A 15,227-nucleotide genomic window follows, 5' to 3' on the forward strand; every position below is an offset into this window, starting at 1 on the left:
TGAATTTATGTACGTATCTACCATTTTTAGTATCAGTAGCGTGTAACTTGTAACTGAGATTGTTGGCTGTATCCTCAAAGGTGGTTGAAGTACTGTAAAATTCTTGTCCCCCTGAGAGGGAGTGTAAAACCACATCACTATAAGTATGTTTATTTCTTTCATCTTTGCAGTCTTAGAATAAATGTTTGTTATCACAGACGTCGAAGGGCATGTCTTCACTGGCGTCGAAGCCAATGTCATTACAGGCGTCGGTGTTTATATCACCACTGGCGTCGGAGGTGATGTCGTCACTGGTGTTGGAGCTGATGTCACCGCAGCTGTTTACTCCGACATTAAGCTGACATGCCTGATATAACTAGAGTACTGTTCAAAGCGGCGTTAAACCCAACTAACTAATTCTCAGCAAAATAATCAGTATCCGAGTGTATTCTGATAAACTGAACACTGACTGGAGACCGCCTGCGTGGTCCAGTGGTAGAGCGTCTACCCGGAGAGCGGAAGATCGGCGGTTCGATCCCCGGCCACGTCAAACCAAAATATGTTATGAGATGTACTTGTGTTACCGTGCCTGGCGCTCGACATCTAGGGGCTAAATCAAGGACTGGCCGGTTCGGAGTCGGTATACTGTGTCTGAGTGGTGTCATGTTAAACTTTTGTATCACAGTGGGCCAGCATTAAAAAATCGACATAAGTCCAGACAGGCGAGTTCACATATAACATACCCAAGGGACGCAACTTTACACAGCGATTTGGTCGAGTCGAGGTGAAGGATATGGACGATCATATCTGATTTGCACTTATCCAGAAAACGAATGTAATCGGGTATATCCGAATGCAGAATAATATAGCACACACGCACGCACAGACACACACACACACACACACACACACACACACACACACACACACACACACACACACACACACACACACACACACACACACACACACACACACACACATTCATAGAAAGCTTTGCAATCACTGTAGTAAGCTTGCTTCAGCATGTCAGTATATAACGAAGAGGATTTAATGAAAATTAAATGAAGGATAGAATACCACGTAAACAAGTCAAATAAGTAAATATTCTGAAGTCACCTGCTCAAGGAATGTATTTCTTGGCCGTCACTTCCGGTGGTACACCAGGGAACGGAATGTCCACAGTAGCGTGAAACGTTCGTGCTGGGCATGCGCAGTTTGTAGCCGTTGTGCCTCGTTCTAAAGTCAACGTTGATGACCATTTTTACTTCGCCCATTCCAACGGTGTGATCATATTTGGGATGGTTGTGGATAGCGGACACACCTCTTCAAGGAGAGACACACACCCCTTTAGTATCAAGAATTGACTTCAATATATTTATCGTTTATGCAGGTGTGAAGCCGGTATGTCCAGCTGTGAAACTCCGCTTAGCCTAGCTCGGTTTATGGGATTAAACAAGGACTGGTCGACTCGGACGGTTGTACACTGTGTCCTAGAGGGTAGACTGTATCTGAGTGGGGTATTTATGTGAAAACTGTGGCATGGTATCTAAGTGCGCGCGCACACACACACGTGCATTCACGGTTCCAAAGGTGAGATTTTATCATGAATACCCCACTCAGACACAGCGCACTGACACCTAGCTCACCTCTTAATTTCAATGGGGCGGTCGGGAGCCTAGTGGTTAAAGAGTTCGCTCGTCATGCCGAAGCCCCGGGTTCGATTCCCGACATGGGTACAATGTGTGAAGCCCATTTCTGGTGTCCCCCGCCGTAATATTGCTAAAAAGGGCGTAAAACCATACTCATTCACTCTTAATGTCAAGCGCCAGCCAGGGTGACAACAAATCTTTTAACCTCTTTTGGTATGAAGCTGACGGGGATCGAGCCATCAAGTTTTCGCTCTCCAAGCTGGGCCTCAATCCGCTGCGCTGTCTGGCGCTCGGTTATTGGGTTTAAACAAGGACCAGTCGGCTCGGACTATAGTACATGTGTCCTAGTCGGGTAGATTGTGTCTCAGAAGCGTATTTTATGTGAAAACGGTCGCATGGTATCTCAGTGCGCAAGCACTTTAAAACCAACATAAGTCCGGACTAGTAAAAGCAGCCACACACCCATACAGCAAATCTGTGGCCATAAGATTGCAGTCAGAATTTACGGAACATGAGAACCGGCCAAGTATAAGGTTGTTTTGCAAAACTAAGGACACTGCGAGACACTCCAGTCTCCGTTTGTGACAGGAATATGTATCTGTTATAGAGAAACAGTTTAACTTGACCACTGTCCCATACACCATCGGAAACAGTACTGACCTCACTCTCAGGAGCGCACTGTCGTTCTCCTGTAGCGTCAAATCATTTTCAACTTTTAGCCTTTTTCTTTTAGCTCGTGAGTATAGCCACTCAAGGATTATGCTAATGGACTACCCCTTGACTAAAGGTTCCTAGAGTGGATATCATAATGAACTTCTTGAGAGTAAAGTGTATTACGGGTAGCGCTAATTAATATCACAGTGAGACTTACCTCATCGTGCCACGTTTAGCATCACTTGTATTTTCTACACATATGTCCAAACTGGTAGTTATAACTATGGTGACCTGTGCAGAACGGGATTTCCATTGTGACGTATATAGGCCACGTGTTACTTTAGATATTCCAGCCTTTGGGTATCACTCGCTGACTTCCTTTAATTTGTTTTGTGTTATTGAAGAGTGAGTGCGTGAGTATGGTTTTACGCCGCTTTTAGCAATATTCCAGCAATATCACAGCGGGGGACACCAGAAATGGGCATCACACATTGTACCCATGTCGGGAATCGAACCCGGTTCTTCGGCGTGATGAGCGAACGCTTTAACCACTAGGCTTCCGACCGCCCCTATGTTGAAGAGTATATACATTTAAGAATCTCAGGAATTTCAAAATGTTTTAACTCACACACGACCACAACACTAATTACGGAATACTGCGATAAGAATTTTAAACATATATGCTAATGTTTGTCATGTTTAAGTAATCTATCACCAGTTGTCTGGTTATCTGGTAAGATAAGGTATACGATTTAGAAGCCCCAAAATAGAACCATCAACTATTCACTATCGAAAAATGATAACTCATGTTGATAACCTGAAGCGTAAAGAGTTGTGAGTCTTGCAGGTGCTAATAACGGCGATAATATATACAGACCGGGTAGGAATGTAAAACAACTGCTGTTTATCTCTCAAATGGGCGCCTTTAGATAGAAGAACGCTATATAAGACCATACAGTTTGGCTAGAGGTGTTGGCACAGCGATTCAGCTATGGTAAGTACAGGCGGCCAAACATTGTAAACTCATATAGGATTCGAACCCCGATCATCTGGGTGACGAGTTGACGCTTAAACTACTCGGTTACCCAAATAGAGTGAGTGAGTGACTTTGAACAGTATTGCAGTTATTTCACGAAGCGTCAGCGTAATGGGAGGAACGGCTATAGTGATGCAAGTTCATGCAGTCAGTTGATGTAGCTGCGGGAACCTATCTCTGTGGTGCTCCGTGTAAACAATTTTGATGTTGGCATGTTACACAAACCTACGGGCTGTCACATACTGTTTTCCTAATAAAACCAAATCCTCATCTGCACTGCTCTTCACGTGCTCCCTCAAAGCGCATGCGTCGTGACCTTAAGACAAATGCAGATCCACTTCCTGAGACACTTGCCTTCAAATACGAGAACAGTAAACTACGTTTATAACAAACACGCTTATAACGATTTTCCGGATAAAACGAACTGTTTCTTGGTCCCGTCCTTCTTGTGTATATATGTTGTACTTATGCTTATAATGAACTACGGTTATAACAAATTAAAATTAGTGGTCCCTTTGACTTCGTTATAACCGTAGTTAACTGTACTTGTATTTTACCGCTTGGATGAAACCAAAAGACACTACATGTATTCCAGAGAAACCAAGACTCAAGTCGTGTCTGATTAATGTGGGTGAAATCCTAAAGTGGCGCAGGCTGTACAAGTTGACTGCGATCATAGTACCAGTGACAAACCAAGACTCAAGTCGTGTCTGATTAATGTGGGTGAAATCCTAAAGTGGCGCAGGTTGTACAAGTTGACTGCGATCATAGTACCAGTGACAAACCAAAGATAATCAACCAAAATGTCCAGAAAAGCAACATGTACCAAACAAAACAATGCGATGACCTCAACTAATTGTTTATTTAAATATCATTATTAATTACATGTACCCAGATGCTTCTCCGATGGTTCACTGGTTGTTCTTGAAGGAGACAATCATAGGCAAACTCCTTTAAATCCTATCTTTTACTCCGATACGACACCTCCCTGCTTTAATATCTGAGGTTACCTCCATTGTAAGTCGGGGCGGTCGAGAAGCCTGGTGGTTAAAGCGTTCGCTCGTCACGCCGAAGACCCGGGTTCGATTCCCGTACAATATGTGAAGCCCATTTCTGATGTCCCCCGCCATGATATTGCTGGAATATTGCTGAAAGCAGCGTAAAACCATACTTACTCACTCCGTTTGGAGTCTCAGTACGAGTTAGCGAAACATTCAAACTAGTACATCCAATTTAATCTATGTATCCTGAAAACGAAACAAAATAGTATTCCGAGAGAAGAAAGTCTACCGTCCTTTTATATTGTTTTGGATATGTTATACATCCTGAGCGCCTTGGCACCCTTTAGGGAATACCACCGAAGGAATAATTGTCTTCTGTGTGGGGTTTCTTTCGTAAATTTCCGAATCTATGATGTTATAAAATGTCGAAATGGTGATGGGCGATCAAATTTCACCTGATACGACCTTCTATAGATCTGATTTTAAGGAGATTAAATATGAAGGCCAAGTGCATTGTGTGAGGAAATTACAAAGTCATGTTCCATGTTTCCAGATCCGCTACGCCAGTTTCGCCTTGTTGGTCTTGATTGGGTATACGTGTGGGTCTGTGCGCTACACCACCACCACCACACCCTTTCCACATGTGTACCTCCAGGGCAGGATTGATGACTTCCACGTCCGGATGGAGCAGATCCTGCGCCAGATGATGATGCAGCAGTTGTACGTGGAGGAAAGAATCCGATCTGACGGGCAGTCTGGGCTCAAACAGATCAGACAATACCATGCCGGCACAAGGCCTTATTATTCTGAGACGCACTCATTCAGGTGAGTCAGTCAGAAAGATGGTGTCACGATGGTACAAGACCTTATTATGCTGAGCCACGCCTTCAGGGGAAGTCAGTCAGAAAGATGGTGTCACGATGGTACAAGACCTTATTATGTTGAGACACACCTTCAGGTGAGTCAGTCAGAAAGATGTGTCACGATGGTACAAGACCTTATCATGCTGAGATACACATTCAGGTGAGTCAGTCAGAAAGATGTGTCACGATGGTACAAGACCTTATCATGCTGAGACACACCTTCATGGTAAGTCAGTCATAAAGATGGTGCCACGATGGTACAAGACCTTATTATGCTGAGACACACCTTCATGGTAGGTTAGTCAGAAAGATGGTGCCACGATGGTACAAGACCTTATTATGCTGAGACACACCTTCAAGGTAGGTCAGTGAGAAAGGTAGTCTGATGACGGTACGAGGCCCTATCATGCAGAGACGCACCATCAGAAAGTGCCATGCTGGTACAATACCCTATTATTCTAAGAAACTCCTTTAGATTTGTCAGTAAGAAAGATGGTGCCATGACGGCACGACATTATTCTGAGACGTACACCTTCAGGTAGGTCAGTCAGGTCAGATTATGCGATGACGGTAGGAGGCCACTTACTTACTCACTCCGGTCGTAAAGATCTCGAGAACGTTCAAAATGAGAAAGAGGATTCAAATTGTATATTAACGTCAAATAGGATCTGTCTACATTGGAAGAGCCTCCGGATCCCATTTTGCCCTTTTGTTATTTACGGAAGAGACACAGGTAATACAAGTACTGCTCGTCCCATCTTAAGGAATAATGAGATTCCAAATACCAATGATTCAGTGGTATTTGAATGGCTGACCAAGCCAATGATTGAAAAAGCAGTTATTTTTGTAAACTTATTTATTTATAAGAACTGACTTGGATGTATAATAGTAAAAACTGGTCTTCACGCTTTTACTTAAACCCACTAGGCTAAGCGGATTTTCGCAGCTGGACATACTGGTGTTTACCCTCACACCTCCGTGAAGGGTAAATATATTGAAGTCAATTCTTGATACTAAAGGAGTGTGTGTCTCTCCTTAAAGGGCTGTGTCCTCTATCCACAACCACGCCAACTATGATCGCACCATTGGAATGGGCGAAGTAAACATGGTTATCAACGGCGTTGACTTCAGAACGAGGCACAACGACTACAAACTGCGCATGCCAAGCACAAATTCTTCAATGTTTCAAGCCATGATGGACATTCCGTTCCCTGGTGTACCACCGGAAGTGACGGCCAAGAAAACACTCGTAGAACAGGTATGTGCCTTCAGAATATTTACTTATTTGACATTGTTAACGGAGTATATTATCTTTCATTTAATTTTCATTAAATCCTCTTCGTTACATACTGACACACTGAAGCCAGCTTACAAACTGCAGTGATTGCAAAGTTTGCCCTATTTTATTTTCAAATGGAGCAAAATAATTGATTTTCATGTTCTCTCTGAATGAATGAATGAATGAATGAATGAATGAATGAATGAACGAATGGTCATCTAGGAGTCAATATATTGTGTCAGAGTCGAGTATTCATGTTAAGATCTCACATCAGGACCCTCGGTAATTATATATGAGCAACCATCAACGAAGGGGTAAGATGACTCACAATCAGCCATGTCATAGCGCCGAACGCTGTAACCTCTTTGGCGACAAGCACGAGGTGCTAGAACCTTTGCTGACCTGGAATCCTTGGAACTATTAATAGAATAATTCGTATTGTAGTTATATTAACGGTCTGCCCGATGACCACCATTCGTTACCTAAATAGTTTATCGGGCCTCAATGGAGCAGTGATATAATTCTTGATTTCACCGCATACCGCATCCCTCCACATATAGCTCGTATAAAGAAAAGCTCTACACATGGGTATAAAAAGTATCCATGAAGAAATAAGGTATTCAAAGGTTATTTTAATATAGAAAGAAGGTATGCAACTGGATATCAAACAACATTTCACATAAAAAAGGTGTGTAATGTAATAGTCACGTGAACGAGTGAAACTAGTGAAACCAGTTCCAATATGGCTTCTTCTCGATATGGCCGAGATGACCTGCGGGACTGAGGTGAGCCATGTGCTATGAACTCGTCTGTTTCAACACTTGCCTTGCCTTTGCAAGTGTTTGTGACGGGTGCCACAGAGGGGCAGGATAACAAAGATCTGATATTATCACTGTTTGATACACAACATGCACACTTGCTTTTGATGTGGTCGGATTCGTGCAGCAGCCTCTACGTTTAGCGGAGATTTCTTTTGACAATAGAAATGTTACTTTTATCTATTCCACTATCGTCTTACACAGGTGGCGGAAATGAGACAATGGTTCCGAGCGTGGAAGGACCAGGACCATAGCACTCGAGACTACAGGAAGTACTTTAAACCCGTCCTGTGTTACATGGAAGCAGCATGGACCCTGGACACCACCCACTTCTCCGAGCCCTTCAGCAGCGACCGACACGCCATCGATGCATCCAGCTGGCAGGATCTTCAAGATAAGGTCAGGTTCACATCCTACTCCGGGAGCAAGCACCTCAAGGAGAACTTCGCCTATCTCCCCACCACTATCATGGAAGTGGTAAACGGTACTCCAGAGTTCGCCCAGTGGAACTACCGTATTCTGTGTCATCCACTGAAGAAAGACATTCCCGTGAAGTACTTCCATCTCGCAGATGACCTCTCTGCACGATTTCCTCATGGTCAGACCATGGATGTGTTCAGTGAAAGTCGGTCGGCACGATTTGCTCTCTACGCTGAGGATGGGTAAGTAAGTGCATGTCGCTTGAATGTCCATATATTTTCTAAAAACGTTATGCCTATTTTGTTTCATGTTCTCACTTTCACGACCCTCCCTTAAAGTAGTAAAGCCTACACAAGCTTGCTTGTAAACTATTTTGACTCTTCAGTAGATTTCACTCAATTCGCGTTCTAAATCAAAGTTCGCTCGCCACGCCGAAGACCCGGGTTCGATTCCCGACATGGGTACAATGTGTGAAGCCCATTTCTGGTGTCCCCCGCCGTGATATTGCTGGAATATTGCTAAAAGCGGCGTAAAACCATACTCACTCACTCACTCTAAATCAAAGGAAGTAGCCCTTTCAAGGAATTTTCTGTCCGGCCAATTTTGTTTGTATATTTGGATATTTTTTAGAAACTTTTTATTGTTGCATGTTTGTCATATTTATAAAACGTTGGAGAAAAGAAAGAACAATGTCGCCTGTTTTAATAACCCTTCATTGATTTCCTCTCTAGAATGGAATTACTATCATGATAATATGGCTAATATAAAAATCAAAGCAAAAATATAAATGGTTTATGTAGCTAGAGGCCACAACGCTACTATTAACACTGATAATATGTTAAAATTACAATCCCTGAATTATCATTAGAACAGTGCAGTGACGAATTATGAGTTAGTGAGTTTGTTTAAGACCGCTTTGGACAATATTTTAGTTATATTATGGCGTCTCAGATTTCTGTGGCAATACCAGAGGGCAAAGGTACAGTGCCGAATAATAAAATCGGTGCAAATCTGCCAACGAGCCATTGAGCAGCTTATTGAAGCACATATAAATGACGTATCTCTGCACAACTTGTGGCGCCACAGGCTATACGACGTAATGTATGTCTTGGGTCAACAGTGTACATCTTCCCGAGGCAAGGGAGTTAACTGACTGTAAAAGGCTGTAATTTCTGGGCTATTACAATTATGTCCTCTCTATGCCCCTCTTATTCACCAATCAGATTCCGCTTAACATGTCACTTGCATTTGCTTCAAACAAAATGGCGGCGCCCATTGAAGACGATCTGGTCCATAATCAAACCAATCAACCGAAATCTGCACGTCACTTTCCGAACCGGTTGTCGATTTGGTTACACGATTTTGTTTGGACTATGCAGAGACTCGTAAGTTCAGCCAAAATATTACTCCATAATTCCAACCTAGTTCGGCAAAGGTGGGAAGGTGATAGTGTAAGGCCAGTATGATTTATGCTTCCGCTTTAGAAATCTCTGTATACTTTTTAAGAATGTGTATATGTCATCAATCTTTCTACATCTTTTTTCAGCGAGAAGACCTACTCTCTCATGGACGAATTGATGAGTGAAATTCCCGGCAAGGACAACTACGTCGCTAATCTGAAGGAGGACGTGTTCGGCGATCTACTGTACGACGCCTCAAAGACAGACGATACACCCCTTAACACAGGTATGTTCCCCTGACCTGTTACTATTCCTTCAAGTTATATTTTCTTTCACATTTCTTCTCTTTGAAAGTGTCAAAGATTGTAATTGGGACCAATAAGGAAATACTGGTTTTCAGCGAACCATTTGAGCCCCTCGTTGTTTATTCTCATTGCAGTGTTTTATTGGACGATAAACAATTCCCACTCGTCGTGCACTTCTTAAATATTACGATCAGGTTAGCACAAAATGGAATTTTGGGAATCGAATCCTGATCTTGTTTGTGACGCGCGAACACTTTAACCCCCAGGCTACCTCTATGCTCAAAAGGGATCACACATTATTTCCATGTTGGGAAACTTAATCTGATCTTCTGTGTGTAGAGCGAACACTTTGACCGAAAAAAATGGACAAAACCTATTCCATAGTCTCTACTGAAAACAGTGTCGATTGCACGATTCCGACTATATCATAAGCATGTGTTAATAAATCACTTTCAAATGCTGACTAGTGATGCTATTTCATTCTTTACAGAACGGTACAATTCTGTCTCAAATAAATGTGGTGTTATTATGAGCACGGATATAAAGGGTATATATCACCTTATGGTCATAGAGACCAGAGTGACACTTTGAAGTCACCGGTGTTTCCAGGTTAATATGAATATCCGCGCTGAAAGTGGAACGCTGATATAACTTGTGATTTGATTTGTGACGTCAAACTCAAGTGCAATTCGCAGATAATGTCTCAATCGAGAAGGATCCTATTTTAAAGAAAAAACTGTCAGCAGGCCAATAACATGTGGTCACAAGGCAGTATCATGTGACTATAAACAAACAAGGCTGGTGCCTAGCTATAATAAGAGTCTGCATCACAAGCATATTGTTATCCTAGGCAAAGCTATGCAATGAATGAGCTAAGGCAACTCGTATTATATTACTTGACTTTCATTTACCTTCTGCTATTCATAAGAGTAACAACGGGAGTACTCGGTGTGCGTACGTAAAGGTGATTGTAAGGGCGCTTCCAGTGAAAGCTAATTTGGCACTCCTTGTGATATAATCTTAAATTGCTTGCCATTATCTATATTTCTCTAGGTTACTACCACCGGTGGTACAAGGTGGGGAAAAGCGGATCTCCAAAAGAGGTCGCGCATCGTGGTTTCTCCGATAGGAACCTGTGGGTGGCGCAGACCACCCAGCCCCGCATAGCCCCCATGACTGTGGAGCAATGCACACTGGACCCTGTCTCACAAAACAAGGTTTGGCAATTCTAAGTTTTTAAACGATGCTTAACATGGATACAAATATGTTAGTACTAACCGACAATTCACCATAACCCGAATTCTTTGTTTTTCCTGAATTGACTTGTACTTTGTGCATTTTTAAGAAGTAGAAATGTGTGTCCGGTTGTAACAATGTTCGTTTGTCGCGCCGAATCCCAGGTTCGACCCCCTACATAGGTACAACGTGGTGATCACATTCTTGTTGTGCCCCGCTGTGGGTGTGCTGTTTTAAGCGGCGTAAATCTCACTGATTCACTTTTTAAGGCCCAGGGAATATCGGTTTTTGTTATATGTTTAGACGTGCCAGTCCTGGACCCGGCGCTACACGTACGCCGTACCCCTAGAGGTGATCTACTTGAGCCCCTTATACAGCTGGAACCCATACGACCTGGAGAACTGGCCAAGAGGATCCCAGGTTTCCGAAATCCAAAGGGTGGGAGGCGAGACGAACGACACGGCATTCAACGGTACTGGCTTCAAGACCTTCTACCGCATACCTCCTGAAATGTTCATGGGCAAGGAAGTGGAAAGGGATCCTGCTGACACCACCAAGAGCGCTGTTGGGGTGCTGGACAAACACGGGAAGGTGCAGCTAGCAGAGGCTTCGGGCACCAGGATCTTCCTTCCCAATATCCCGGGGGTAGGGACTCTGAGGATGCGGTACCCCATCGTGCCTGTCCATGGAGAGGGTTCTGGCGTGTGGAAGGAGCTTGACGCCCTCAAGGACATGCTGATGGACATGGAAAAGCACAAGGGACTCTTTGAGAATCCTCCAACCCTCTCCGGCTCCAGCAACGTCACTGAATCCGCTGAGGTCAGAAAACGTTACCTTAATTAAATATTGCCAATTATTTTTACATGCAGGTGAGGTAGAATTTTGGTGCATGTAGATGCAGGTGGAGGTGATGGTGTAGATGGTGCATGCTAATATAGCTTCTCCACTTGTATCAACCCGGGGACCACCTCCGTGCTGTAGTGGATAGAGCGTCTGCCCGGAGAGCAGAAGGTCGGTGGTTCCTGGTTAAATGGATACCCTGCCCGGCACCCGGCACCCGGTACTAACGGGGTGAAACAAGGACTGGTCGGCTCGGAGTCAGTATACTTTGTCTGAGTGGGGTATTCATGTTAAAAGTAAGGCATGGTATCTCAGTAGGCTAATGACGAGAGATACCATCTTTTAATGTCTTCTGGTATGACTGTGGCGGGGATCGAACCCCGGACTCTCCGCTCTCCAGCGGACGCTCTACCACTAGACGACGGATCCGGTGTTAGGAATATGAAGACCCGTTATTGGCTGAATTTACGGGTCTCACTTGCATCAACAGAAGTTATCAAAAGTTTCAGTCGTTTAATTTTGAACTTAAATACCATTTGATGTTGTTTAGACACCAAGGGTCGTTAGGTCGTCCAAGTCGCTCCGATTCGTTGTGCAGAGCTGCGTCACTTAGTAGAACCAGGATCAGCCACCTTGACTATGATCCTTGGTAACGCACACAATACGACACGACACCCGGGGTTCAAGTAAATATGAAAGTGGTAAACGTCCAGACTTACCTCGGGCTTTCCTCCCACGCGAAGCTGACTCACTCAAACTCATGCTTTGTGAAAGGAAATCGCATATCACTCTCATAGAAACATGGGTGAGTGAGTTTGCTTTAAAGCCGCTTTGAACAGTGTTACAGTTAAACATGGCTAATCAGCTTTATGTGTGTAGAAAGCCCGAAGTGATGCAGGTCTTAGACGTTTACCACTTCGGTGAAACCACATGCCTGGCCATGGAGCAGACAGACCTAGAGAAACAACCGTGTCGAACCGGAATTCGAAGCAACTATCATAGGTTTCTGGTGTTTCCAAGGGACGCAACTCTGCCTGCGATTTGGGGCGTTTTAAACGACTGGGCCACCCGTGACCCACTCCTAGAAGAAGAATGACACTCATTTGCTGTAACTTTGATAACATCTTAACTGTAACAGTTTGAATATCACGGATGGTATAATATTTTTGACGTCATTGTATTATCCAGATGACGTTACACCTGAGAACCGGCGTCGCAACCAAGAATCCACCAGGTCCACACGTCCATGGCATCTTCTTGTCCCACGACGTTCAGGATAAATTGAAATCTGGAGGTCACACAAGGATGGTCACAGGCGAAGCTCTAGGTCACTCCCATCAGTTGCTGCTTAGCTACCGCAACGGGTACACTATCATGCAGTGTGACGGACAACCGCAATGCTGGGACGGCCATCCTACCACTTTGTATCCAGTAGACTAGCCTCCTGATGAGGTTCTGAATAAAGTGCATGCAAATACTAACAGTTGTGTAGGAGACATTTTTATACAGGAGTGAGTGAGTATGGTTTTTTTACCCGCTTTTGGTGATATTCCAGCAATATCACGGCGGGACGCCAGAAATGGGGTTCACACGATCATACAGCAATACGTCGTACATCCGATTGTAGTTGCTGGCGACTATTAACGTCATAGGAAATCGGGATTAGCTGATATTGTAGTTGTCAGGGTGAGTATGGTTTTACGCCGCTTTTAGCAATATTCCAGCAATACCACGGCTGGGGACACCAGAAATGGGCTTCACACATTGTACCTATGTTGGGAATCGAACCTGGGCCTTCTTTGTGACGTGAGAATGCTCGCTTTAACCTTTGTCAGAAATTGCATCAGTGTTTGGTCTTACTCCGCTTTGAAGATTTTTTACTTGTTTCATGGCGTGCAAGCAGACATGTTTTATCAATATTGGCCAATTGGGGATTTGAAGCCATGATCATAGGATCCTGATATTACTGAGGGAGAGAACTCTGCGCAGACCCATAGACGGTTACTGTTTACAAAGACCGTCAGTTCAGAGAGCCCTAAGGTCCGGGGTTCGATCCCCGGCCGCGTCATATCAAAATACGTTAAAACATGGTACTTCTACCCTGCATATTGCTTGAAATACTGTGTCCGGACTAGTACAGACACACACAGTCAGAATAGCGCCACGGTACTGTAGTTCACCTGGAGATGTAGACAACAGTTTCAAACATTCACATGTTAAATATGTGTATGTAGCAGGTTGTGTGGTTTCTTTCTTCTAAAGTTGGGCAATAAAGGAACAAGTACTCGGATGAAGCTGGTATTTAACATGAGAGACCCAGTATTGCCTCGGGTCTGATCGTTCTCAGTTTGGGGGCTTAACTCTTTGTCTTTATACACGCTTCTTATACTGTATCCATGGTATAAATAATAATATTCCCTTTTCTTTTTTGCTGAACATAATTGAGTGAGTTTGGTTTATGGCCGCTTTGATCAGTAGTTTTCTTGTGACACCATGGCGTGTTAGTGTGCGAACAGGGGTATGGTGCTGATAAAACTTGGAATATTATCACGACGAAACTGGAATTCGGCCTCGTGGTGTTCGAGCCCATTCCTCTCGTATACCCCGTAACTGACACCAGGTAACTCATAATCCAGTGATTGATATTATGAGCAACGTCAAGCCTATAGGCATCAGTCCGGTGACACTTATTTAACCAAGTCACCGATTCTGACCTCGCCATCCATTAAGTTGCGTTACTGCAAGCATAGGTTACTAGTGACCTTTCATGACCTTCCACTGGGGTCACCTTGCCTAAGAATGACTAGCGAAGCATGACACAATATACGACTATATTATCACATACTACATATCATACACACCCATATACCAGGAGAGAGGCTACAAATGATTATATCATCTATCATATATATTCCTGTATCAGGTGACAGCCTCCGTGGTCTAGTGGTAGAGCGTCCGCCCGGAGAGCGGAAGGTCGGGGGTTCGGACGTTAAAAGATGGTACTTGTCGGTAACCTGGCATTAAGGGGCTAAAACAAGGACTGGTCGGCTCGGCGTCAGTATGCTGTGTCTGAGTGGGGCATTCATGTTAAAGTGCGGCATGGTATCTAAGTGGGCTAGCACTATAAATCGGCATCAGTCCGGACTAGTGCAAGCAGCCCTACACACGTGCATGCACGTCGCTATATAAGTACAATCATCTTGGAGGCGACGTTAAACCCGCGACGTGATGGACCCGTAACAGGCGATTATGCTTGTCCTAAAAGGCTCGTTGACTTGGTTGATGGATGTCATCGTTTCCCAATTGCACGGACCGATGCTCAAGACGTCAATCACTGGATTGTCTGGTCCAGAATCGATTATTTACAGACCGCCGTCACATAGCAGGAATATTGCTTAGTGCGGCGTTAAACACCAAACAAACAAAAAATCCATAGACTATGGTATTTTTGAGTGACCTACTTTCAATTGTGGCCAGCATAACCTCAAAATATCCTCTTAAAAAGGAAACAGTATATTGTTATTTAACCTTTTTTGTTAATACCCTGTGCAGATAAGGAGTCCATGTGTTCCCCAAAAGAACACTTTGTGAAGACCCTGATAAAAGTACCATCTCAACCCGTGTCAATCCGCCACGTGTACACTACATTCTGGGGGGACTGTTGTGTACAAACCCATGAGGCATATCACTAATTGAGGGTGCCTACCTCCCTATCGTGTCCCCGAATGTACTAAAATTGGTCAA

General features: G+C 43.9%; 1 protein-coding gene across 1 annotated transcript; it reads left to right on the plus strand.

The window, feature by feature from the left end:
* Positions 1 to 3,238: 3,238 nt before the first annotated feature.
* Positions 3,239 to 12,964, plus strand: LOC139463901 (uncharacterized). The gene is made up of 8 exons (XM_071245320.1): positions 3,239 to 3,279; positions 4,876 to 5,147; positions 6,227 to 6,443; positions 7,487 to 7,944; positions 9,249 to 9,388; positions 10,461 to 10,624; positions 10,947 to 11,462; positions 12,672 to 12,964. The coding sequence occupies exons 1-8, from the start codon at positions 3,277 to 3,279 to the stop codon at positions 12,921 to 12,923; spliced, it is 2,022 nt and encodes a 673-aa protein (XP_071101421.1). The 5' UTR covers positions 3,239 to 3,276; the 3' UTR covers positions 12,924 to 12,964.
* Positions 12,965 to 15,227: the final 2,263 nt, after the last annotated feature.

The sequence above is a fragment of the Haliotis cracherodii genome, unplaced genomic scaffold (assembly GCF_022045235.1).
Source record: "Haliotis cracherodii isolate W230 unplaced genomic scaffold, xgHalCrac1.p SCAF_16, whole genome shotgun sequence".
Lineage (NCBI taxonomy): Eukaryota > Metazoa > Mollusca > Gastropoda > Lepetellida > Haliotidae > Haliotis > Haliotis cracherodii.

What these genes read in the sequence shown, in the direction of transcription:
- LOC139463901 (XM_071245320.1), top strand. An exon ending in TCTGAGACGCACTCATTCAG is followed by an intron (nt 5,148 to 6,226) that starts GTGAGTCAGTCA and finishes CTCTCCTTAAAG; the next exon opens with GGCTGTGTCCTCTATCCACA. An exon ending in CGATACACCCCTTAACACAG is followed by an intron (nt 9,389 to 10,460) that starts GTATGTTCCCCT and finishes ATATTTCTCTAG; the next exon opens with GTTACTACCACCGGTGGTAC.